Source organism: Quercus suber, unplaced genomic scaffold, assembly GCF_002906115.3.
Source record: "Quercus suber isolate HL8 unplaced genomic scaffold, Cork oak 2.0 scaffold_486, whole genome shotgun sequence".
Lineage (NCBI taxonomy): Eukaryota > Viridiplantae > Streptophyta > Magnoliopsida > Fagales > Fagaceae > Quercus > Quercus suber.
In genome coordinates, this window is record NW_027069936.1 from 75,880 (window position 1) to 100,639 (window position 24,760).

Here is a 24,760-nt window from a genome sequence, read left to right on the forward strand (position 1 = left end):
TCCCTCCCCATAAAACGTTCCTTTTATAAGTATAGGGATGAATCCTACTTTTCATGTATGAATGAATCTTACCTAAAATCATGGATATCAATTTTCATTTTACTAATTAGTGGATTAATGCATTTTTATGTTTAGAGGGAGGGTGGAAAGTGAGAGTTCATACAGCACCAGCTAGTACTACTGGAATTTACCGCACCAGCAGGTAAACCGGTACAAAAACACAATGATTTTGTGCCAGTTAAAATACCGGCCATATTGGGACCATTTTGGTAGTACCGAAGTAGGACTATGCCTGTGCAGGTTCGAATCCTACTGTCGATGCTTCTACATTTTTTTGCTTTGCTTTGTTTGTGTGCAAATTTAGTGCAATATTGGCATCAATGCTTTTCCTTTTTTTTTTCTTTTTGTAATTTGTAAAAATAAATAGACCATCCCAATACTTGATTTTTTGAAAGTAAAGTACTATACAAACCAAAAAAGGAAAAAAAAAAAAAAAAGATAAGGATAAATCACTACATAATCCACACTTTAAATACCAATTTATCTCAAATATTTATAATCCACATAATAATATAAAATTTATAATTAAAAAAAGTGGAAAAAAAATTACCTTATACTTGATTTCTTGAAAGTAAAGTATTATATAAAAAAAAAAAAAAAAAAGATAAAGATAACAACTCGACAGTCTACAATCTAACTACTAATCACTATCTAAAATATTTATAATTCACTTAATAATATAAAATTTACCAAAGAAAAAAAAAATACTCAGTATTTGATTTTTGGAAAGTAAAGTACCATACAAGTCCTCTTCTTCCTACACAATTCACATGAGTGCCATGGGGAGTATAGGTACAGCAGTACTAGAAAGACTTTATATATTTCTTTTTGCATAAAACTTCTTATGCTATTACACTTTTTTTTAATACTGAAATTGTGAGTTGAAGACGTGATTTAATCGTGTATCACGATTTCAGTTCAAAAAATGGTGTATAACAATGTTTGTAACAAACACTGCCTTTCTTTTTTGGTGCCAAATTGTAGTCGTGAAAATTTTATTGATTCTCTATTAAAAACTGGACTCATTCCAGAAAAGCAAACTGCTTGTAATTAGCTTGGGCTCCGCTTATTCTTGCTTATCAATCAGATGAGCCATTATGAGCCGTGAACGCCCAAAAAGCCAAGGTTGAGCGCCAAATAGTGTTTACGTAACAAACGCTGCCCTTTCTTTTTTGGTGCCAAATTGTAGGCACGCAAATTTTATCAATTCTCTCTTAAAAATACATAATTTTCTACTAAAAAATTATATAAAGAAAATGTATCATCAATGAAAATCAACCCCAAATGGAAACATTTCTATTTTTGGACCATTAGAGAACCTTAAATATAGAAATAGACCCAGATTTCTTTTTTTTTTGAGAATCGAAATAGACCCAGATTTCAGATTTACAGCATACGGCAATCACTAGCAAGGACCCTTGAATTAACAAAATATTAATGAACTGCTACACCTTACAATGCAATTGAGCTGAAGGGCTTAATTTACAAAAGATTCATGGACTGCCTTGAAAGACCATTTGATTGAACCGCAAGAGTCAGGATTCAATCCCATTTTGCATGTCTTCTATTCTGTAAGATTTTGGAATTCCAATGTTAATGGCTTCAGCTGTTGTTTCTTGCCGTGGACATTTACATGCTTGATTGAATAAGAGGATATAGAACATGTCTCCAGTCCAGCACAACTGCCTAGACAATAATCCAACTTAAAATGATTGTGGCTTCTGGGAAATCACGAGCAAAGATGAGTGCTGAAATCATTCATCAATCAAAAGTCAGGCTCCATTCATTAATGGGGAAGACAAAATCAGGGAAAAAAATCATGTCAACTCTTGATAAACATATACTTCTTTTTAGTATATTGTTCACTTGCTTTTACAACTCATTTACATCCATTTTTCATAAGTCAAACTTCTCTTTGGCATGGCTAAAATTAATGAAATTTCTTCAAGCCTATCCCAGTGGAGAGGGTTAACACTGTCTGCAATATGCTCACACTGTACCGTAACTCGGTAAGCCTTTAGGGAGTAGTACATTTATTTATAATTTTTTTAAACTTGAATTGTTGGGATTTTGCTTATTTTTGTAAATTCATGAACAAGTATTGAGTGTGCTTGCATGCATGTTTGGACTGGTAAAATATTCTTCCCACTTTCATGCTTGAGTAAGTAATGATATATGCTGTGCTTTTCAAAGAGAAGCTAAGGAAGAGAGAGAGAGCCAGCAAGCAGTCTATGAGTAAAAGGACAGGAAGCTATGTTAAAGAGGATTCTTTTTCTTTTTCTTTTTTTCGTTTTTACCTTTAAAGAAGAGGCATACTTGTAATATTAATAACAGAAAGAATATTAAAGCAATTCCTCTAGACTACTAACCTTTGTCCCAGCTATGATGGTACCATTGAGGGGATGAGCAGCACATGCAGTAACACCTTCAGACAAAGGTATAAACCTGTTTTGCTTTTTTTGATGGTTTATCCAGAAGAGCTCTCTATATTTTCACTACAACAAAAAATGATTCAGCAATATTTTAAAACAGAAAGAAAATGAAGGGGAGGAAGTTCACACAGGCATGCCTACACATGCGCACATGGACACACACAACAAACACGCAGATACATCTACTAGTCCCTTAAAAGAGCTTGGTCATCCTTAGAAGACAGCATCTATTTCCAAATAAAGACAATAGAGCTAAATAGAAGTATATATTTGCAGAATCATTTGAGGAAAACACACAGCACACCCCCTTATTCAATCACTTGGGTTGAAATAAACTTATCATCTAAAGTGGATGATACATTATATTGAGATATGCAGATGCACCCACACTAGCAAATTAGGTCATAAATCCCAATTTAGCCCCTTGAACACCAGGTAGTCACTTAACAAAGGTTAACAGGGTGACAAGTTTCTTACCTGTGCTCTACATGGCTGGCAGAAGTTGGATCAGGATAGAAATCCAACAGATGAATGCCTTTGTCAGATGATGAACCAACTGCATAGATCTGCACCAGAAGACATCAGAATAATATTTTACCTCAAGATTCGGTCAAAGGGAGAAAAATTACTTATCAATAAATCCTAGAGAAACAGATATCACAATGTAAACACTGACTTAGTATGTAACAGCTCTTATTTGAGAAAATTGTTCCTATTTGAGGACTGCTTGGGATTATTGCCTGTAAACTCCATCCTATCTTTCTTAGGAAAAAAAAAAAAAAAAAACAAAGCTTTGGGACCTGTGGACTTAGTTACACATTGCTAAAGAGAGAGAATGAGTGCGAGTTTATAAGTGCCCATTGCTACCTCAGGAGTTACAGTACTCCTTTTGAGGTTGCTTGGAATTATGCCTATAAACTCCATCCTCTCCTCCTTACTTAAGGGGTGAAAAAAAAGTAAAACTGATGGGCTCATTCCACATAAGCAAACTGCTTGCAATTAGCTTGGGCTCCGCATATTCTTGCTTATCAATCAGATGAGCCATGCTGAAGCCATGAACGCCCAAAAAAGCCAAGGTTGGGTGCTTTGTCTAAAATAGGCCTGTCACTAAAGAATCATACAGTTGAATTAACCTAATACAGAAGATTTTTTTCCAAGGTGCTCCAATAAACAAAAATTTATGCCTTGTACAAATCATTATCAATGGTTAAGATGTAGTATAGACCCAGGGAAGTTCTAGGACATAGGAAGACTCATTGCTTCTTAATGTAGTAGTCCATACGTAGGAGATTTATCACCGTTGTGTAGAATAAAACAAACTAAGTTTTAAATTATAATTGCACTTTTATTATTATTAAAAATAAATAAATAAATAAAAAAGTTTCTTCCCTTTTGCTCTTCTTTTACATAGCGTCACTACGTACTTGAACCAACACAGCCTCTAAACAAGACTGTATGGTGAATCATTTTGGGGCAAACTGACAGCAATCATTCCAGAAGCTGACAAGTACACAGCACAAACAATTTTACTTTGTTCCAGTGCTTCTTAAAACCATTGTATTCGAGTTTCATAATTTCTCTACCAGAGCTAAAAATTTCATTTTTCTTGTTGGCTAATTATGATTCCACTTTTGATTTCTATCTTTCAATGTCAAATAAATTATGTATCCACTTTTTTACTGTCACAAAACGAAGGGCTATTGACCAATACACACACACACACACACGCATTCTTTAAAGAAGCAAGTGGATTGACAATCTAATTACATGCTGTCTTCACTAGTTCTGTTTTTTAACAGCGCTACTGATATGCAACACATTAAATTAAAACTTGTTTATTTCAAGTCAAAACAACATAAGAAGCCAGGTGGAATGAGGTTAAGCCAATGGTTGACGATTCTTACCGAATATGTGGGTAGCCATGATGGTTTCCTCAGATGTAACAAATCAGATGAAGTGTTGGAATCATTTCTAACTCCTCCAAATCAAGAGAAAAAACATAAGAGTTAATAGATGCAAGTTGCTGATGCCTGGGACATTAAAAGTATAACGCAATTGAACTTATTCAAATTCACTTACAACCAAGCCGGGGGAGGGCAATGAACATGTGATACTTTAAAGTTGTATATATCCAAAACACCAGACCTACAATTAGTAATGTTGGTAATGAACTATTGTCAACTATTACCAACTCAATAACCTACCAACATGATAAGATAATATAATACACAAACAGAATGAAAAATAAGATTCAATTCCAGACCTACCAGCCATCATCAAGATGGAATGCCAGTTGATATGGGCAAGACGGATCAAGATCAATAGAGTGTATTTCCTTTGAAACGATATGGGACTGTGCCTGCATGATAACGGCAGCGTGTTAGAAAGGGCAAACTATGAGTTTGCAAAAGGTGATACTTATCCAGTATTAAACTCAGAAAGTAAGACCCTTATAATTAATATTCAATGAACCGCTCCGTGGTCAATGAAACCAATATTTCCTATTACAAATGCATTTACAGTATCTTTAAAATTATCAGTTAGCAAATTAACCAAAATTTTAATTTTCATATATAAATACATATATAATAGACATTCATCAAATTTATTAGTAGTTTATAAGGTAACACAAATTCTTAGGAAAACTGATAAGCTAAATTCTGTTAAGTTTTCCGTCATCATTTCTCTACTATATGTAATTTCTCTTATGGCACAACTAGTATATTAAACAAAGCAGGTTTTGGCTTTGCTTATTGCTTTTGAAATTTAAAGAGGTTTGGAAAATTTTAAACTATTCATACAGGTGTCATATTAATGAAGATCATGACACATTGGTGAATCAGAGAGGCTGAGCTTCCTAGTTTATTCAAATGATTAAGTAAACAAGCTGTGAAATCTAAGCTTTGTCTATACACATGCATGATACATGGTGACTGTAGTGCAAAAGGCATTGAGGCAAAAAATGATGAACAAATATTCAAATTATATATATAGACAATAAACTCTATGACATATATTTAACAGACATAATCAGTTAGAGAGGACTAATTTATTTGAAGACTCGTCATTTAGCATTTAGACAGCAAAAAGACTCACTGCATTGTGTGTGTGTTGATTAAAATATGTAGGGGAGGGGGATTTGAACACAAGTTCTTCATATTGAAAGAATCAGGTAATGTGATCAAGCTTCAAGGCTCTTGGCTCACTGCATAGTGTAGGTAAGCATAAAATCCTCCAATTAATCAGAAACCTGCTTGTCCTATACATCTACTCATTGAACAAACCAAAGCAACCTATATCACATGTAAATAGTAGAGTTCATAATTTGACTATCCTTGTGGCACATTAATCAACATCCATACACAGAAGATCCACCAAAGAAATGTCCAGTTCTGAAATTTTGTGCCGTGTGGTTAATATTTACATATATAGTGCAAGTCAAATTACTTAGTTCTGATGGTGACAGATCATTAATTCTTGTTGTTAAGAAATGATAGAAGAAAGATACACCAAACTCTGACAATTATACACTCATTCAAATAAAGAGCAACTTAGTTCTCACATTCCATCTGAAACAATGTTTCTAGTCTGATCAATGCACTTGTCGATAAAGATTAAGCATATGTTTAAATGCATAGGTAGACAGAATGAAATATGTATTATGAAATAATGAATATTTCATAATGAAGGTTTTAAGTATCTCATACAAATTGCAGACTGAAAGTAGACTTTCCTTTGTACGTAAAGAAAAAATTATTAATTATTTACAATGGACCAGATATTACAAAAATAAGAATATTAAATTCAATTTCCTGGTAACAAATAATGAGCATTTCAAAGTCATCTTGAAATGAAAATCCATAGGAAAGCAAATGTGCAAGCCCAAATATTTGTACATAGAGATGTATTGGGGTCTTATATTTATTGATAATATCACTGCAATCCATAGTGGATAGTGAAATTAACACATAAAAGCATAAAAAGGAAGAAGTTATGATACCTTCAAAGACTCATTANAGTCACAATATACAATATAGATGCACATGTGTAACATAAATTACTACAAAGAAGGTTGTGATAACTGATAACTAACCTGATTTTCCACGTTCAATTCAATGCTATTGACAGTGCTATGGGAATTAGTTGTGAGTTCGAGACATGGAAGAATACTCATTCTTCTGTCCCATACACTGATAACACCAGATGTATCAGAAGCAAGTAACCTATTGAACATGGTCATAAAGAAGAGTAGTATATTATTAGAAAGGCCAACTAACATACAAACAAGAGTAACTGAAGAAGCCACATACAAGGTCAAGGAATAACATTAAATCTTACACTCAACTCTGAAATGTGAAAGCATAAAAAACACAATTGACTACAATCTATCCAACTACAAATTTAAATCATGCTTTTATGTTTTGAGGCCTTTAAAACAATTGACATGTTAAGTTTACCAATATGGATCACACATCTCTTGCAACAACATTTATTACTCATAATGAGATTGATTAGTAGTTCAATCTCGATTTAACATCAAGGTCAATGAACACCACCAAAATATGAAGACCACGAACAGCCATCACATGATGGTAAAAGTGAAAATCTTGTAAACTATAATCCCCCACCCTACAATATGCATCCAAGTTAAATACATTAAAAGAATTGTTGCTCTTTCTGTTTTAATTGAGCTAGAAAATGATTTAGTATAAAGAGCTTAGTATATGGTTTCAATAATAGACAATAAAGCACACCAAAGAACAGGGGAGAAACATGCCTTAGAGCAACATCCTGCCAAACCAGAAAATTGTTTTATGTATTCTAACAAGTGATTCTGCATTAATTTGTATTTGCAAAGAAAATTACATAATCATAAAAAATTAAAATTTTCCCTATTATTCACAAAAGCAGTCTTCAGATATCATAAGATCTACGTTTTGAACTTAAAGACAGAATCACATGACAAGAAAACACAGACCATTATCCATCTGACTTGTAAATTCCCTGCTCTAATTCTAACAGGAGAGTTAAAATCTATGTAAACATTCAGATCAAAAGAGACATATGTTGAGTTGCATGTATGGACCTCATGATTAGAAAGATTCCCCTACAAATTTGTTATAAGTTTGTTCTCTCATAAGTCCATTATCCAAGTGTAGCAAGAAAACTGTCTTCTCTTAAGTCACCCTCTTTTACCAACCTTGAATCATCAATTGAAGTAAAAGCTATATCAGATATACCTTTATGACTGTCAGATCCATGAACAGTGACAGCTTGTCTTGTTCTTAATACCTGTATCAACAAAGAACAATGAATAAACATTGTCATCATATACATTGAAAATAAGGATATTCTATAATGAATCTCTAGTAAAGAAGGCAGGAAGGTGACATCAAAAATTATTATTTTCTATGGAGCCATCAAATACTTGCAAAGCACCAGACTACCAAAGGTTTATGCCAACTAAAATTGCATGTCCTGGAATTGAGTCCCCTATGTTGTCTTCAGAAAAATTCACATGCATGTATGCAGTGTGGAGTGTGGGGTATATGTTACCTTCTAACAAAAAAAAGGTTGGATAATTTACACACTATAAGTAATCAGCATATCAAGTAATCTACAGTGGAGAAGGTTTCAATGGTAATGCAATGGGAAAATAGAGACCACAAGAACTTAAATGTCTATTGAAGTTAGTTAGAATATATGCTTCCAGGGAGAGATTTGTGGTGAAAACACATACGATAAAGATAATAAGAGAAGACTTACTTCCACTGGTTCAGAAGAGACATAACCAATGTCAAAAATAAGAACTTCATTACGTTTCATGGATGTGCAAGCAACCTAAAGAAGTGAACAAAGTAGATATATATTAAGGTTAAAATTCCATGAGAAACTTGACATAAAACAATTACAAGACAGTTAATCAACCAAAACAGCAGATACATTTAACAACATGATTGATATTTTCAAACTATAAGCATCATAGAGAGCATATATTCCTTTCAATTCCAAATAAGAAATATCATTCATAACACTAAGGAAATGATAAGCCTAACACTCATAACTACTAACTCAATACAAACAGCACATAATACGTGTAGGCTAAGCATGAAAGTAGAAGTTCAGATCAGTGTTGTTAAAAGCGCGCTTAAGCGCAAAGCGCAGAGCGCAAAGCCCTTGGGGCTTTTTCCCTCTAAAGCGAAGCGCCCTCACAAAAGCGTGCTTTAAAAACAAAAGCGTGCTTTAAAGCGCACTTTTTTGAGCTTTTTTATTAAGCGCAAAGCGCGCCTTTTTAAGCTTTTTGTAAATTAAAAAAAAAAAAAACCTGATTTGATTTTTAGCCATTAGATATAAATATGTTTGATATAAGCCATTGATTTAATATATAAAAACTAATAATGTGGTGTGCTACTATACACCTAAACCTATCTCTTTAGATATTTTTGAACTTTTAACCACAACCACACAAACAAACACTAAATTAGACACTCACAAAGATAACATTACTTAACATTTTAGTACTTTTTAACCTTTGCCTTCTTGGTTCTATACTTCTATTTTGATTCAACCATGTTTTGTAATCATGGCCATCAAATATCATGGTTGCATATATTTTGTAAAACACAAAAGAATAATATAAATGTTATATAAATTATATAAAATGTTTTATTGTAGTTTATATGATTAATTGATCACTTGATCGTTGTATTGATCATTAATAATTTTTTTTTAATTTATTAAAAAAAAATTTAAATGTGCGCTTCACATCGATCAAGTGCGTGCTTGCGCTTTGCGCCTAGGCTCCAGGAGGCCTTTGCGCTTAAGTGCGCTCAGCGCTTTTAACAACACTGGTTCAGACTCTATTTTTCATTTCTCGAAATATTGAACATAAAAAGGCCTTGATTGTACAAAATAACTGATAACACTTTTGAGTGTTGATGAATGACAAGGGAACTAAGAATAAGAAAGGAAGAAAATAACTAAGTTGAGGATGAAGATTTGACTATAAAAAAAACCTAAAATTGATCACAGTAGAAGTGCAACCACAACAGTGTTACAAACCTGATCCTTACAAGATAGAAAATATGAAGACTAGAAAGATAAATGTGAATGGCAATTACAAAATTTGTAATAGCCTCTGAAATTCCAATCCTCTTAACGTTTAAATGCATGCAGGCTGGAGACTTACTTAATTAAGGTCTTGGAAACTTAGAAAGCTTCTAAAGACTAGAGAGACAAATGTGACAGGTCTGTACTTATGAAGCCAAACTTAATGCATCAACTAGGACACAGATACCAACTCACAGACACATAAAAAGAGGGGTGGGAGGATTTAAAACAAATGGCAGAAAAAGATACAGGTGGCAATCTCCAATTAATTGGAAAAAGGATCCATAGAGATAACCCCCAAATTAGTAGTGACTGAAGTGTAGTTGAGTTCAGCTGAGCTGAAGTGTTGCGCATAGTTGAAGGTTAGAAATATAATAATCTAAGTAAAACAAGGCAAAGAAAAAGTTATGAAGTCCTCATTAAGATATCTCTTCTCAATAAGGTAACTAATTAGCCTACTTCAGAAAGAGTTAAAGAGATTCACATAGCATTTATAGACTTAAAATAGAAGATTAATCAAATCACAGATATAACAAGCATTCATTGAAAGATTTAGTAATTTATTGAAAAGAAATTCCAAAATGATAATTTTTTGTGAGATACAATTTCAAACGTTAGGTTGATATCAGGGAAGCATTGTGAAAATTTCAAACGTTGGTACAAACATGTGATGTATTCATCTACATCAATGAAATTTCCATCAACAAGCACATCACTTGCGCAAAGGTTGAAATGTGAACTCCAATACCACAAGCTCTCAGAGTTAATGCAAGAACAATGACATTCTAGAGCAAGATATCTGGCTCTGGAATGTAGCATCCATAATATATAAATTCCAAATGTATATCAGTGAATAGAAGCGCAGTTGAATCCATACCTCATCCTGGTTTGCACAATTCCAGCGGACAACATCAAGTTGTTTATTTAAAGAGAGGTGCATTAAATGTTTAGCTTCATCTTCCTTTGAGCCTACCAGGGATTTTTATTAAAAATTAAAAAAGAAATAATTAATATAAGGTAAAATTAAGTTTATTCTTAAAGTACACTACAAAGAAAGTAACCAAAACTTATATAAGTTACGATATGTCAAAATACATATTAATATCTAAACAGAGAAAGACTGCGGTACCTATAAGAAACTCAAGACATGAAGAAAAGACTTTCCAAGATTTTGGGAATGCATGGGCCAAGTGACATGCTTGTTAACAGCACTTCCATTCAAGTTCATCTCATATTTTAGAAAAAACTTAGCAACAGAGGAAGATTTTAGGTGCTAACTGACAAACATGTTCAATATGCAAGGAAAGATAATGAACAAAATTGTTTTTTTTTTTATCTTTTTTTTTTTAATAAATGAGAAAATGGTCCTGGCAGGGCTTGAACACGCAACCTTCAAACATGTGACAATGCTAGAACATGATGTTGCTTCAAGAACGAATGATGCTTTCATTTTCAATTTCTAAAGGCAGCATATATGCGTATATTAGTTTCTAGCACTTACAAATTTTCACAAAAGGAAAAGAGCATTCACAGTGAAGGCACTGAATAACAAATTAAACATGTACATTTACCACATGAGAAACAAAACAAAGAATCATGCATATTACTGTAACAATAAGAATATTGAAGATTATATTTTATTTTATTTTTCCTATATTAAAAGATAAAAAATAAATGAAGTGAATATTGCCAGTCCGTCATCTGAACCACCACATGTAAAATCAAAGTATTGTAAATACTCTAATGTACACACTAGTTACATATTGTGTACGTGCGTGCATGCCTATCTATTAGTGTTAGTTTGCATTGGATTTTAGTTTAAGAGCAAGTGTGCTTCAATCATGTTAAATAATTCACAACAAATCTGTCCATAGCCTAAATCTATCAAAAGACTCAAAACTGAAAACAGATACTTGCCAAGTGAGAGAAGCAGTAAAGCAAGTTGTGTTGCGGGTACTTACTTGGCAATGATTCATTACTCTGGCAATAAAGAGCTTCAAAGTCGTGTACTGTTAAACACCCTGATTTTGTTACTGATACCAAATATATCCCCTTCAATAAAGTGAATAAGAGATAAAAAGGTGAAATCCCCAAGCTGAAAACAAGTAAATGAAAGTAAAAGTAAAGGTATAAATGCAACACTCAGCCTATATCTAGAAGAGAATGATGATTAGAAGGTGCTTAACAGGGTGTGACCTCCAAGTGTCATTTGCAAAACTATTCACAACTTCCTTAAATGAATTATGAGAGAGAGAGAGAGAGAGATTAAACAAACAAAATACTACTTCTTTTAATCGTATTTTAGCTATATTCTCATGACATGAGCTGACACATAGCACAACTAAGAGCAGATGTAGAGATTGATTTATTTAGAGCAGTATTAAAGTTTGTTCATAAGATAAAATAAAAAAGGCATGCATGAAACTCGATGACAGCCATCCAACAAAATTTAGATATGAATTTTTCTGTGCACAAAATTAAAATTGTGTATGTATATGCAAATATGTGTAAAATAAAACTGAAAGAGAAATGGTGAAATTGTGTGCATGTATATATATTTAAACTAAAATGAAACATAAACAGTGAGAGGAAAAAAAAAATCCAGAATCCAGAAATCATCAGTTAAAAAATTATGACTCGGTATTCACCTTGTTGTCAAACTCCAATGCAGAGATGCCTTGCCTGAAGAAAAAAAAAACACAATGTGTAAACACAATAAACATGAAACCGGAGAATATAGGGAAAGTGGGGAGCAAAAGACATGTCCTAGCATCAATGCACCATTCTTACACAATGTAAAGGGTAAAAAGCAGCAGGAGTTTGCTATACGGGGTGATATTAAAGACGGCATTACAACTAAAAGAGGAGAGAGAGAAAGAGATGTATTCACACATTACAACTTAAAATAATGTATAAGTTTTCTCAATGCCTCAATCAACAAAGTTAGTTTGGGTTGGTAATTGATACCATTAGTCGGGTTCAAAAATTGACATTATTTATCAAACGATTAGAAAGTTGTAACGTGTGAAAACCATTACTTTATTTGATATTATTGCTCGAGTTTACTTGAATTAAACAATTAAAAACAATTATTCCGTTATTTTAAGTTGTAATGTGTGAATTAAACAATTACTCTATCAAGTAATGGCATACATTAAAACGATTACTTTATTTTAGAAAAATTAAAGTTACTATCAATTCACAACCACTATAAGCTATACAAAAAACAACATGATGCATTGGTAGCAGCTATTAAAATTAAACTAATATCATCTCATGCTACACGGGAGCACGTCTACTCTACTGTTGCGTCCCTTAAAAGACTATAATTTGAATTCATAATATTTAATCAAGTTTTGACCTAATTCAACAGATAGAACAGAAAACAACAACTTCCAATTGGCCCTTGGCCGACAAAACTCGATCCATTACCAATCTGATTCATCTGTAAAATCGACATTCCAAAAACAAACAATTCTTAAGCACTAATTAACAAAACTAATCAATCAATCAAAAAATAAAATAAAAAATTGTGCTCTTACATGCGTTTGACACGGAAATCCATCGATATGATACGAATGCGGAAATGCCCCAATCTTTTTCCCAAAAAAAAAAAAAAAAAAAAAAAAAAAAAAAAAAACCTCAGCGATTTTAAAGAAAACTGAATCACAAAAATTTGGAAGTCAATTGAAAAAATTAGAAGAACCTCGGAGTAAGATTGCATGAGCAAACCGGAGATCTCGTGGCGGTACTTCGGCTCGAACCGGCCGTTCAATTCGATCGCGGTTCGTTTCCATCGGCGCCTTTGAATTAACACAAAAAAAAAAAAAAAAAAAGAGAGAATTTTGGAGTAATTAAAAAAATTGAAGAAGATGCGTTGAGAGTGGTTGTACCTTGGAATGGGCTTAGGGTTTTGAGGTGAGGGATTGAGAGGTACCAAGTACTTGTCCATGGAAATGATCTTAGAGCAATTTTTCGGTTTCGGAATTTTGGGAAAAGAGTAAAGGAAAAGTGAAGAAAGCAACTACTCGTTCTTTTCCCGCCAATTATTTTTGCAGGGCGCGAAACTGTAGATGGGCTGGGCCTGGATGTCAAATTGTCAATATCTAGTTGGATTGGGCTAAGTAAAGCCTGACCCAACTAGTGTAAAATTGTGTTTTTGTTTTTAAAATAAATTTTGGTTTAATTACAAATTCCATTCTTGCGGTTTGTGACATTTATACTTTGTATAAGGCATTTACCTCCTTTTGTAGTTTTCTTTATAGAGAATTCGTGCTAATTTTAACGTAATTTGGTGAAGAAGGTATTTCAAACTGATTTAGAGTTAAATTTTTTTTCGATATAAAATATAACATTTTAGGGGAGAAGATGGGTGAGGTCATGTGCATGATTTTACAATTGATTTTAGCATTTCAACAGACGTTTAAAGGACAAAATTTGGTTACAAGCTTTGTTGTAACTAATAGCTACAATTTTTACTAAAAAAACTTAACATGACTACATAATTTGAAAATCTAATCGTTAGACTACATGTTCTTTTTTGTTCTTAAAACATCTATCAAATTTTGTAACAATCGAATTTTATTTCCTATTTAATCCATAAATTTATTTTTATGCATAATTTTATATTACAAAAATTTGAAATTTAAACATTTGATTAATTAAATAGTTATTGATATTTAATCTTTTTGGAAATTTTGCTAGTATGGAAGATATAAGAAGAAAATGTAATCCAATTATGAATTTGTCAAAATTTACATTCAATAGAGCATATTGAGTGAAGTTGTAGTAATTGGTTATAACCAAACTAGTATGTAGCCCTGTGCTACCGCACGAGAATGAATATATTATTAATCATGAGTTTATTCATGTTTAAAAGGCTCAATTAAGTCTAAATTCATATTATTAACCAGAAAATTTCATTAACAAAACTTAGCAGTATATATATTTTACACAGAAAGATGAACCTTGGTGATAATGTTTATCCAAAAAATTCATTCACGCTTTTGAATCTTCAATCTCTATTAGTGATTGAAATTTTCGTAGCTTAAAAAATTTAAAATTAAAAAAAAAAAAAAAAAAAAAAAGGATTTTGCAAAACGCTGAACTAATAGCCTTGGCCAATTTAGTACTCAAAAGTACGCAGATTGGCATGAACAAGATGGTTTCAAAAGCTCACTTTTCTGGTTTGTAGTATGTAACAACTATGTACCCCCCACCCCCTCCCTTCAATCCCAGTGGCAACTCTAGAAATTTTGTTTAGGGGGGTCATTAAAAAATTTAAATTAATAAAGAGAGAGAGAGAGAGAGAGAGAGGAGTTAACCTCGTATTGCCTTCAACGATGAGGGATTTAAAAACGACCACTAAACTATACTAATCTCAATCAAAACTCAAAAGCCAACAGATACAATAACTTATAGTTGACCAGAAACCATTTTTTTTTAATCATGGCAACGACTTATAGTTGACAAAGAAACTTGTTTGTGATCAATGGTGATTTCACCTATGAATCTGTGAACCACAATCAATACATTCAAAAGAATGACAGAAACTATGTACATTAATCAAGAAAGACTCCAAAAAGTATCCAACACAATAAAAGAATTTGAGATCATTTAGTAGAAATCCAATTAATTACAACACTACAGGGTGATTAGGCTACAAAAACCAACCAAGACATGAGATAATATCTTCACGTGGATCTGGCCAGAAGACTTTTGGGTGCAGGGACAAGAGCAACAGCACCCCTGTCTGAACATGAGTATTTCCCATATACCACCTTAAGCTTACTTTCTGCAGCAGCTGAATGAAACTCAACCAATAGCTTGGCACAGTCCCTGTAAAATCACAAACAAGAAATTAGTACTTTATTTGTTCTTTCCTCCCTTTTTTTTGGGCCCAAAATGGCACTCTAAAAAAAGTTTACACAGGCTGCAAATGGGTCAGCAATGATTTATCCCCATACAGGCATACATAATGCCATAAGCTGCAAATACCAAAAGCACATATACAGCAGGCCTGCAGGTGAGAATTACAAAGAAAAGAGGACTTACATTATCTGCTCTTCAGAGTAGCCTGAGTAGTGCTTCAGAGTTTCACTCCAAAAAGGGGTCTTGTTGAGAGTGCAGTGTGCAGCAAAAACAGCTGCAGCGGCAATCATTGAAGGGCAGTACAAAATGGTTGTTGGATAATGCATAAGACCCAGTTCAGCTAGAAAAAACACCATATTCTCCATCTACATCAGCCACAAAAAGAAAAAGGCCAGTCAAGTCTCTGCTACTCAGTAAAAAAATATATTGTGAAAATCAAAAGCAAAGTAGAATACCTCCAGATCAGGTGCAACAGAAGCTTTGATATATCGAACCAGAAAGACATAAGGTGTGGGAACTGTCAAATACCACTCCAACTTTTCCAAAATTGCTTTCTCCATGACAAGTATCTTAGTATCGGGATAAGCATAGTCTGATATGCAAACCAGGTCATCAACCTGTAAATTTCCAAAACCCCATATCAGAATAAAGTTTTAAAATGTAATGAGCAGGAAGGCATGAAAAATTTCAGCTTAACATAATTGTGAGATAAGATTGCTAGATACCTGTAGACAGTAACTTTCTTCATATTTGCAGGCTAAGAGCATTGAGCTCATGCCCACTAATTGAAGTTCTCTCCTTGATACAATCTTCTTGGAAAGGTACCGATCAACTATATTAATGGTAAGGTAGAGTGTTTCAGGCGTGAGTTCGAATCTTCTATGAACGTCAATCAACCAGTCTATGAGAATAGACCTCATCTTCACATTGATGTCTGGCTGTGAGTTCATGTAATCGTGTACTCTGCTCTCATCCTGCATCAAAAATTTCCATTATAGCAATAGAGAGGAAATTTAAATAAGAAGTAATGATTTGACGAGACTAGAAAGTACTTCTGTGAGCTTGTAAAACTTGTAGATGTCATCAACATATTCGGCTACTGCCAAATCATCATTTTCATCTCCCATATCAATGTTCACAATATGATCTTGCTTATCTGTGACTCCACAGGCAACCTGGGGGAAATCTAATTCAGTAAACACACTGAAAAACAAAAAAGGGGTAAAAATCTCTCAAAACATGTGGCAGAAGAAGACGACCAATCACCTTGCTTCGAGCAGTGAGGATCGCAGTAAGCGTCTTGATTTCCTTCCTTGAGGACCGTTCCCTCGACTTTCTTCCACTGACAGGTTTAACCTTTTCCTCTTCAGAACTAATCACGACTATAGATTCGGGTTCAGGCTTATCAATTGCCTTCTTTTGAGCTTCTGCTAACTTCTGAGTACCACGCTTTCTGTTAATTGCTACTTTATCATCCACAACTGCTACAATTGGGTTCTGCGGTAATACAGAATTTAATGGATTGAGTTGGTATAGTTCCAATTCTAAGTTTTTTTTTTTGATCGGATCCAATTCTAAGTATTCATTCACAATATAAGCAGTTGACAAAGTTTACTACCTTCTTCTTCTCTGCTTCAGCTTGTGCATTAGCCAACAGTTGTGCATGATAACTCCTGCAAGGTCAAAAAACTCATTCAATGAGACATGCACATGCGCACAGAGAGAGAGAGAGAGAGAGAGAGAGAGAGAGAGAGGAGTTAACCTCGTAATGGGGCGGTGTTTTGCTTCTGCAATACGAACCACCTCTTGATTGCCAATGTCTCCTAGAACTCGCCGATTCCTTCGTTGTCCTTGGTCATTCTTTACCTTACCACCTTCCCCTAAAAATAAAACAAGAAATTTTGGATATTCAATAACATGCAATGAAAGAAAATCAAACTAGAAGAAACAAAAGGCCCCAAGGCAGCCTGAGCCAATAAGTAAACTAAAACGTCATAAACACACTGAGATAAAAAATCATGAAAATTTTCAGTATAGAGAGACCCCAACCAATCAATCTAGGCTGTCACACATAAATCATAGAAAGAATTAATAGGATAATCATAACAATCACAGAAACCCAATACATCCAGATTTCAATAATATGAAGAAAGAATGTAACAGTCATATCTACATGAACTTCCCTGCCCACTTGATCAAAACCAATAGAAAGGGTTGGATTTTAACGACCCACAATCCATCAATTAAAAATTAAGGAAAACCACAAAGCCTCCAAATGATAATCAATGGATCCAAGCCTCCAAATGTCTGTGAAGCACCCTAACCCATCAGTTTGAAGAAACAAAAAACACCCACCAAAAAAAAAAAAAAAAAAAAATCCCAGTTGCAAAACTCAATCTTTTTTTTCTTTTTCTTTTTTTGGTTTTCGTTTTTGATAATATGCAAAACCCAATCTTGAAAAAAGTAATGTTGTATACAATAATCAGAACAAATCCAGTTGCAAAAGAACACAAAATATACAATAAAAAGTGACAAAAGCAACCAGATTTATATGAATATAAATTTACAAACAGTCAATCAAGAAAACCCACATGAGATTATAATTGCAATAATTAATAAAAGAAACTAAAAAGAAGTAAACCCATTTGCAAATCTGCAAAATTTACCATAAAGATAGTAAAAAGAAATCAAAGCCTATATGAATCCATACACGATCAATCAATAAAATCCACAATCAAATAGAAAATTAAAAATGAAAAATGAAAAACGAAGATGAAGTTAAACTTAAAAGTAGTGTGACAAACCTCTGGGTTGTGGTGGAAGAACTGCTCTTGCTTCCATTGCCGATTCTTTGTGATTTTCTCTGAAATTATTTTCTGGGTTTTGCTTTCAGACCCGTTAACCTCTCTCTCTCTCTTGCTCTTTATGTGTGTGTTGTTTGCTTTCTCAAGAGCATATAAGGAAGCTACCGAATCGATGTAATTTACCCCTAACGGTCATGTTCTCTTTTCTTTAATTTGAATTATGACCGTTTGATTTTAATGGACATTGATCGTACGGATGAAAAAGAGAGTGGGTATATTNGCAATTGTTGGACAGCTGTTTTTTTTTTTTTTTTTTTGGTTCTTTTTAAATTGTTTTATTTATTTATTTATTTTTATACAAGACAGTTTGTTATATTCCTAACTAATTTTGTTAATATTAAAACAAAAACTAAAATTTGTTAAATATGGTATTATTGAATTAAGTATATGATATATACTTATCCAAAAAAAAAAGTATATGATATATAAAAATAAAGTACACATATAAATAAAAATAATTCTTAACATTTCATAGGCAAAAATAAAGATTTATATGAGCATTCTACTATTAAATTTATGCTAGTAGATAGTTAAAACAAATGGGAGTATATATATATGTGTGTGTGTGTGGAGAATTTCAGATTTCGGACAAATGGACAAATAATATGGTGGATAGAATTTGGGGCCTCTAGGTTTACTGTATGTTTTTTAAGTTCATTGAACCTGTCACCTAAGTATCTCCAAAGGAATTGATATTCTATTTAACACTTTTATTTAAGCAAAAGAAATTCAGTGATTACAATACATGAGGTAGTTTTGAACCCTAAATATCTTCATTGAAAACACTAAAAACGTCAATTAAGAAGTGTTACTTTGGACCCTAAAAAAAAAAGTGTTACTTTGAGAAACACTTCCCTCAAAGGAATGTTAGTATTTTATTTATTTATTTAAGTTTTGGGCCTTTTGGCCCAAAGGAATAGGGAAAGGAAGATTCTGACAAGTACATGAATCACAATTGGGGGTTAAAAAAGGTTAAGGGGTGTTTGGTACATGTGTTTGAAAACATGTGTTTTGTTGTTTGAAAAAATGTGTGGAAAATATGTACAGATGAAAATATGTATAAAAATGCGTATAATATTGTTTAAAAACTGAAAATATGTGTTTGAGTAGGTATACCAAACACCCCCTAATGTCTTATGTCATATTGCCAAACTCTCTCTTCCTATATGTACTAAGCCTATTTTGGTTGCTTCAAATTATCATCAAACTTTTGCAGGGTCGGTATAAAAAACCATTAGAATCCAACTAGGGGTAGTTTAAGTTGAGTTCCCTCTCATCTATGGAAATATATTAGATATTTCGGGAATAATGCTTCCACCTCTAACATGAAGGGCAAGCCTCCTTATATATATATATAATTTTGAGTATTGCTACAGCCACAAACTATTTTACAATATTTTTACAAACTATTGATGTGACAAATTTTTATTAGTTCAATATGAGTTCGCTACGAACAACAAATTTATGTTTACCAATAATTATTTGAAAATTACAAATAATTGTTACATGATTAAATTTAGTATTTCCTCATGCATTATATCAAAGCAGGTGGGGTCTTAATGCTTAAACATCAGCAGTTTGTAAAAATGTTATAAATTAGTTTGTGTCTGTAGCATTACTCTAAAATTTTTTCAATTGCAATCCAAAAACTTAAATTATTTGGCTATTTAAGCATTAATTGCCAATTATCCTATCCTCAAGCCATCCTAATTCGTCATTTCCTTTAGGTTCACAAAGTAAAACCATTTTGCCAGCACCCTCCTACAAAGTAAACCATCCTCCCATGCACGCTTAAGAAATGGCAAAAATTACAAAATAATCTTTATTTAATTTTAATTATTTCAATTGATGTTGTTTTGAAGTTATTTGAGAATTAATATATTCTTTAAAAACGTGTTTAACCACAATTTTAGTAAAAAGTCTAGGGGTCAATTTAAATCATTATAAGTAAAATAAATGTTATTTTGCAAATTTTGCCCTTAAGAAAAATGTTTTGCATATGGATTATGGACCATGAAACATGATCTTAGGTTTGATATGGAAAGGAATACTAAAAAATTTGACTTCTCATGAGTAAATGGATTAACTCAAGAAACCCGGGATGTTTTCATGTCAGGGACTCATTCCAACTCTGCAAATTCGAAGTCCAAATAAAAAAAAATAAACATAAAATGGAATTCACTAAATGGCCTAATGGTTGAATGAGCCACCCCGGTCAAACCATCCGTAATTAATAAAAAGTTAAAAACTCAATCAATGATGGCAAAATGGAATTACCTCAAAAGAAGCATATAATTGGGCAATCTTTCTTTCTCAAATAGCAATACTATTGAGAGCAGACAAGACAATATTCATTGCAAATTTAAAAATACTGTTTATATTGCTCTGAAAGAAACTTGTTAGTAAAGAGAAAATGGACTAAAAATCTTCAAGTTGTTTGCAGCCCACTATTTTAATGAAAACTTTGGTTCCTGTTTTGAATTAGAAAGCAAATTTGGACAGATTCAACCAACATTGTCATCTACTAACCAAAGTTTCTATTCATTTTGAAATATGAAAATGTATGAAAATGATTTTTGTTACTGAATACATTTGCTCGTCTAGATATATTCAAAAATATCAACCAAATCAGAAGATTCTGGTATCCAGTTCAGCACTATTATATGTATGGAGTATAGAATAAGATTCTGATCATTTCTTCATGATCATGTGGCCTGAAAGCATTTCGCTGGAGTGAAAAGAGCAACAGAACCTCGGTCAGGATTTGAGAATTTACAGTAAATCACCCTCAGCTTGCTTTCTGCAGCAGCAGCCATGTGACAGTCAACCAGTAGCTTAGCACAATTCCTGTGACAAAGAAATCCAACTCAAATTAGTACCTTTTTTTGGCAGAATAAATTAGTACATCAAGTGAAGCTCACCAAACAAGAAATGAGGATATTGTGGAACAAAAAGACATTACATTAACTGTTCTTCAGAGTAGCCTGTATGATGCTTTAAGGTTTCACTCCAAAAGGGGCTCTTAGCAAGGGTACATCGTGCAGCATAGACAGCTGCAGCCGCGATCATGGATGGACAATACAAACTTATCGTTGGGTAATGCATAAGACCAATCTCAGCTAAAAAGAATACCATATTCTCCATCTACATATAACCAGGCCAGGTAAAAAAAAAAAAAAAAAAAAAAAAAATTAGTACCTCTTTATCTGGTGAAACAGAAGCTTTGATAAATCGAACGAGAAAAACATATGGCGTAGGAACTGTTAAGTACCACTCCAACTTCCCCAAAATTGCTTTCTCCATGACAAGTATCTGCTCTCCTGTATAAGCATAGTCTGACAGGCATATAAAGTCATTAACCTGCACATTCCATACCCCACATCAGGTCCAGAATCAGATTTAAAGCAAAGCAAAATCAGATTGAACGAAGCCTTCATCCCAATTAATTGGGGTCAGCATCAGCTACAAGAAAATAACATAAACAAATTTTCAACAGTGATTACAAGCGAGAGAGAACACTACCTGTGGAGCCCATATTTCTTCGTACTTGCAGGCTATAAGCATTGAGGAAATGCCAACTAACTGAAGTTCTCTCCTTGAAACAAATGTCCGAGAAAGATATCTATCAACTATATTTATGGTAAGGTAGAGGGTTTCAGGCATCAATTCAAATTTTCTATGAACTTCAGTTAACCAGTCTATCAGAATTGATCTCATCCTTGCATTAATTTCAGGCTGTGAGTCCATATAATCGCAAACACGACTCTCTCCCTGCATCACAAATTACCATTCATTAGAGAAAGATAAAGAAAGAAAAATAATTAAGATGGGGACGCAGAGATTAGAGTGAAAAGTACTTCTTCTAGCTTGTAGAACTGATAAATATCATCAATGTATTCAACTACTGCTAATTCATCATTGACATCTGCAGCATCAATGTTCACAATATGTGGCTTTGGCTTGGCAGTAACACCACAAGCAGCCTGCAGAAAGAAGCAAAATTTAATGCACAACCAAGACATCAAAGAAGAATCTTTTAAAGAATGTTCAAAAAACACACACCTTGCTTCGAGCAGTGAGGATCGATGTGAGAGTCTTCACTTCCTTCCTTGAGGACCCTTCTCTGGACCTTCTTCCACTAACACTTTCAATCTTTTCTCTTTCAGAAGTTGTCGTGGTTGCAGTCTTGGATTCATCAGAATTCGGCTTGTCATCTACCCTCCTTTGAGCTTCTGCAACATTCTTTACAGTAACACGCCTTCTGTTAATGGCTACTCTATTGTCTAAAGCTGGCACAACTGGGTTCTGCATATCAATAAAGTTCATTGCATTGTGAATTAGTCATATCAGAAAAGTTCATTGCATTGAATTGGTCATTTGTATAATTCCCAATAGTAGTATTATTTCATAGACAAAGAGGTAAAGACAATTATTAAACACTACACTACTACAGTTCTCTACCTTGTTTATCGCTGCTGCCCCTTGTTCTTTTACTAACAATTGTGCACGGAAGCTCCTGCAAGACAAAATTCAGTCAGCAATTAGCACTCAATGTTAGAATAATGGTTAAATGATTAGATTCACTATTTCCTAATAGCTTTAACATTTCAGACAATAGGTACTTCATAACTAGAGAGAGAGAGTATAGTAAACCTTGTCATGGGACGAGAAATCTGGGCATTGGGCTTTCCATCCAAAGCTTGAACCCCATAATTACCAATGTCTCCAAGAGCTCTCCGGTTCCTTCCTTGTGCTGGTTCATTCTTTACCTTAACTGCCCCTAAAACAAAAACAAGAAATCTTCAATCTCAATAATATCCATTTAAAAGAAATAAGATTTTTAAGACCCAGAAAACCAAAAAGCCATAGAAATAGGATATGTTAAAACCAAAGCAAACCATTGAAAAAGACTCAGAAACCACTCTGAGATCAAAGTCCAATGTATAAAAACTATATGAATCAAGAAAGACCGCACCCCCATCAATCAAGTACCGAAAACACAAAGGAATATTAGTATCATATAAGAATTAGGGAAAAAGAATACAAACAAACACACACACACAAAAAGAACCAAAAACCCTAGTAGTAAAAAGATTTAAAGATGTGGAAAACCCATATTTAGATTCAGTCCCTAGCCTTTCATTTGACCATAACAGAATCTTTGAAGAGATTACTAATATGAGATATGAAAATCTAGGAAAAAGAAATCCCACTTACAATTATAATGATAGACTTCAATAAATACCACAAAAAAAATAAAAAAAAAAAAAAAAAAACCCTGATTTGTTTATACAAAGAATCACTAAAAATTAAAAATAAAGAAGGTTAATCAACAGAGAAATTCAAAAATCAATACCCAATATTTGAAAGAATTGTCAATGAACACATCAATCAGAACTAAACCAAGTTTTTCTAAACCCAAAAACTAATACCAAAGAATCCAAAAGTAAACGCATCTACATGAATTTATACACGATCAACCACAACCCACATGGGATATCAAAGAAAAAAATCAATAATAATTCTTTAAAAAGAAAAAAAGGGAAAAGAATATGAGATTAGAAGCAATGACGGACCTCTTGGTTGTGCAGGAACAACTGCTCGGGCTTCCATCGCTAATTCTTTTCTATTATCTCTGAGAAATCTATCTGGGTTTTGCTTCTCTTTCTCTCTCTATCTGTGTTTCTCTCTCTGTCTCTGTTTGTGCTCTGTTTCTTTTCTGAGGAGAAGCCTATGGGAAAAGGGCTTTTGAAGCAATGGCTCCAACGGTCGACTTCTGTTTTCAAATTCTGACCCTTGGATCAGCCAAGATCATACGGCTGATATAGTAGTTACTCACAAGGTACATTTTAAAAATAAAAAAATATTATAGCAAATATGGTAATTGAAGGGGAAAAAAAAAAAAAAAAAGAAAGAAGAAGAAGTAAATATGGTAAGTTAATTCATGGTTTAAGATATGGGAAATGACTAGTGCAGTGCACAGGAGATGTTGTACACAAAGTTGTGTAATAATTTTTTAAATTGAAATTGTGAAATTGTTTGATGAATTCAATTTTAAAAAATTTTACACACAACTTTTTGAGTAACAGGAATTGTGTAATAGATTATTGTTTTTTGAGCAAAAAAAAGGTAAGTAGAAGTGTTAATATAGAGGATAAATAGTATTGTGCACACTTTTAATTGGTTATGTTTTTAGTTAAACAACAATTTTATTAAGAACCAAAAGTAAAATGACAATCACTCTTGCATGCTTCCACAACAACAGAAAGTAGATTACAATTTTTATAATAGAAACCAACTTTAAGAGCAGAAATAAAGTTTAGAAATGAGTTGGAGATCTCTTGTTTCTCCCAAAAAAAAAAAAAAAAAAAAAAAAAAAAAAAAAATTTGGAAATCAAAAAAAAAAAAAAAAAAAAAAAAAAA

At 33.1% G+C, this 24,760-nt stretch overlaps 3 protein-coding genes across 4 annotated transcripts; all 3 read right to left on the bottom strand.

The window, feature by feature from the left end:
- Positions 1 to 1,303: 1,303 nt before the first annotated feature.
- LOC112002892 (uncharacterized) lies at positions 1,304 to 13,608 on the bottom strand. The gene is given in 16 exon segments (XM_065763005.1): positions 1,304 to 1,808; positions 2,430 to 2,513; positions 2,951 to 3,058; positions 4,397 to 4,463; positions 4,572 to 4,637; positions 4,760 to 4,872; positions 6,586 to 6,715; positions 7,693 to 7,784; positions 8,259 to 8,333; positions 10,480 to 10,571; positions 11,564 to 11,654; positions 12,251 to 12,284; positions 12,995 to 13,047; positions 13,145 to 13,198; positions 13,309 to 13,405; positions 13,496 to 13,608. Coding segments are annotated over 16 exon segments (1,260 nt in total). The 5' UTR covers positions 13,555 to 13,608; the 3' UTR covers positions 1,304 to 1,763.
- Positions 13,609 to 15,113: 1,505 nt separating this feature from the next.
- On the bottom strand, positions 15,114 to 18,420 carry LOC112002890 (G2/mitotic-specific cyclin S13-7). The gene is made up of 9 exons (XM_024035046.2): positions 18,278 to 18,420; positions 17,236 to 17,353; positions 17,092 to 17,146; positions 16,740 to 16,970; positions 16,526 to 16,648; positions 16,199 to 16,447; positions 15,929 to 16,090; positions 15,657 to 15,838; positions 15,114 to 15,440 (listed from the first exon to the last, which is right to left on the bottom strand). The coding sequence occupies exons 1-9, from the start codon at positions 18,312 to 18,314 to the stop codon at positions 15,296 to 15,298; spliced, it is 1,302 nt and encodes a 433-aa protein (XP_023890814.2). The 5' UTR covers positions 18,315 to 18,420; the 3' UTR covers positions 15,114 to 15,295.
- A 2,431-nt stretch (positions 18,421 to 20,851) lies between these two features.
- LOC112002888 (G2/mitotic-specific cyclin S13-7) lies at positions 20,852 to 24,052 on the bottom strand. Of its 2 annotated transcripts, none has more exons than XM_065763018.1 (9): positions 23,914 to 24,052; positions 22,991 to 23,111; positions 22,799 to 22,853; positions 22,400 to 22,642; positions 22,195 to 22,320; positions 21,860 to 22,108; positions 21,536 to 21,697; positions 21,300 to 21,481; positions 20,852 to 21,184 (listed from the first exon to the last, which is right to left on the bottom strand). In XM_065763018.1, the coding sequence occupies exons 1-9, from the start codon at positions 23,948 to 23,950 to the stop codon at positions 21,043 to 21,045; spliced, it is 1,317 nt and encodes a 438-aa protein (XP_065619090.1). In that variant the 5' UTR covers positions 23,951 to 24,052; the 3' UTR covers positions 20,852 to 21,042. The 2 variants fall into 2 exon arrangements, with proteins under 2 accessions (XP_065619090.1, XP_023890812.2); XM_024035044.2 differs by having other exon boundaries at positions 22,991 to 23,117.
- Between the last annotated feature and the right edge of the window lie 708 nt (positions 24,053 to 24,760).

Excerpts from the sequence above, each read along its gene's own strand:
- LOC112002890 (XM_024035046.2), bottom strand. The coding sequence starts at position 18,314 with ATGGAAGCAAGAGCAGTTCTTCCACCACAACCCAGAG. Across the intron at positions 16,971-17,091 it reads CTGAAGCAGAGAAGAAGAAG|AACCCAATTGTAGCAGTTGT; the intron begins GTAGTAAACTTT and ends GTATTACCGCAG. Across the intron at positions 16,091-16,198 it reads AAGAAAGTTACTGTCTACAG|GTTGATGACCTGGTTTGCAT; the intron begins GTATCTAGCAAT and ends GGAAATTTACAG.
- LOC112002888 (XM_024035044.2), bottom strand. The coding sequence starts at position 23,950 with ATGGAAGCCCGAGCAGTTGTTCCTGCACAACCAAGAG. Across the intron at positions 22,109-22,194 it reads AGTTCTACAAGCTAGAAGAA|GGAGAGAGTCGTGTTTGCGA; the intron begins GTACTTTTCACT and ends TTTGTGATGCAG. Across the intron at positions 21,185-21,299 it reads TACTCTGAAGAACAGTTAAT|GAATTGTGCTAAGCTACTGG; the intron begins GTAATGTCTTTT and ends TCTTTGTCACAG.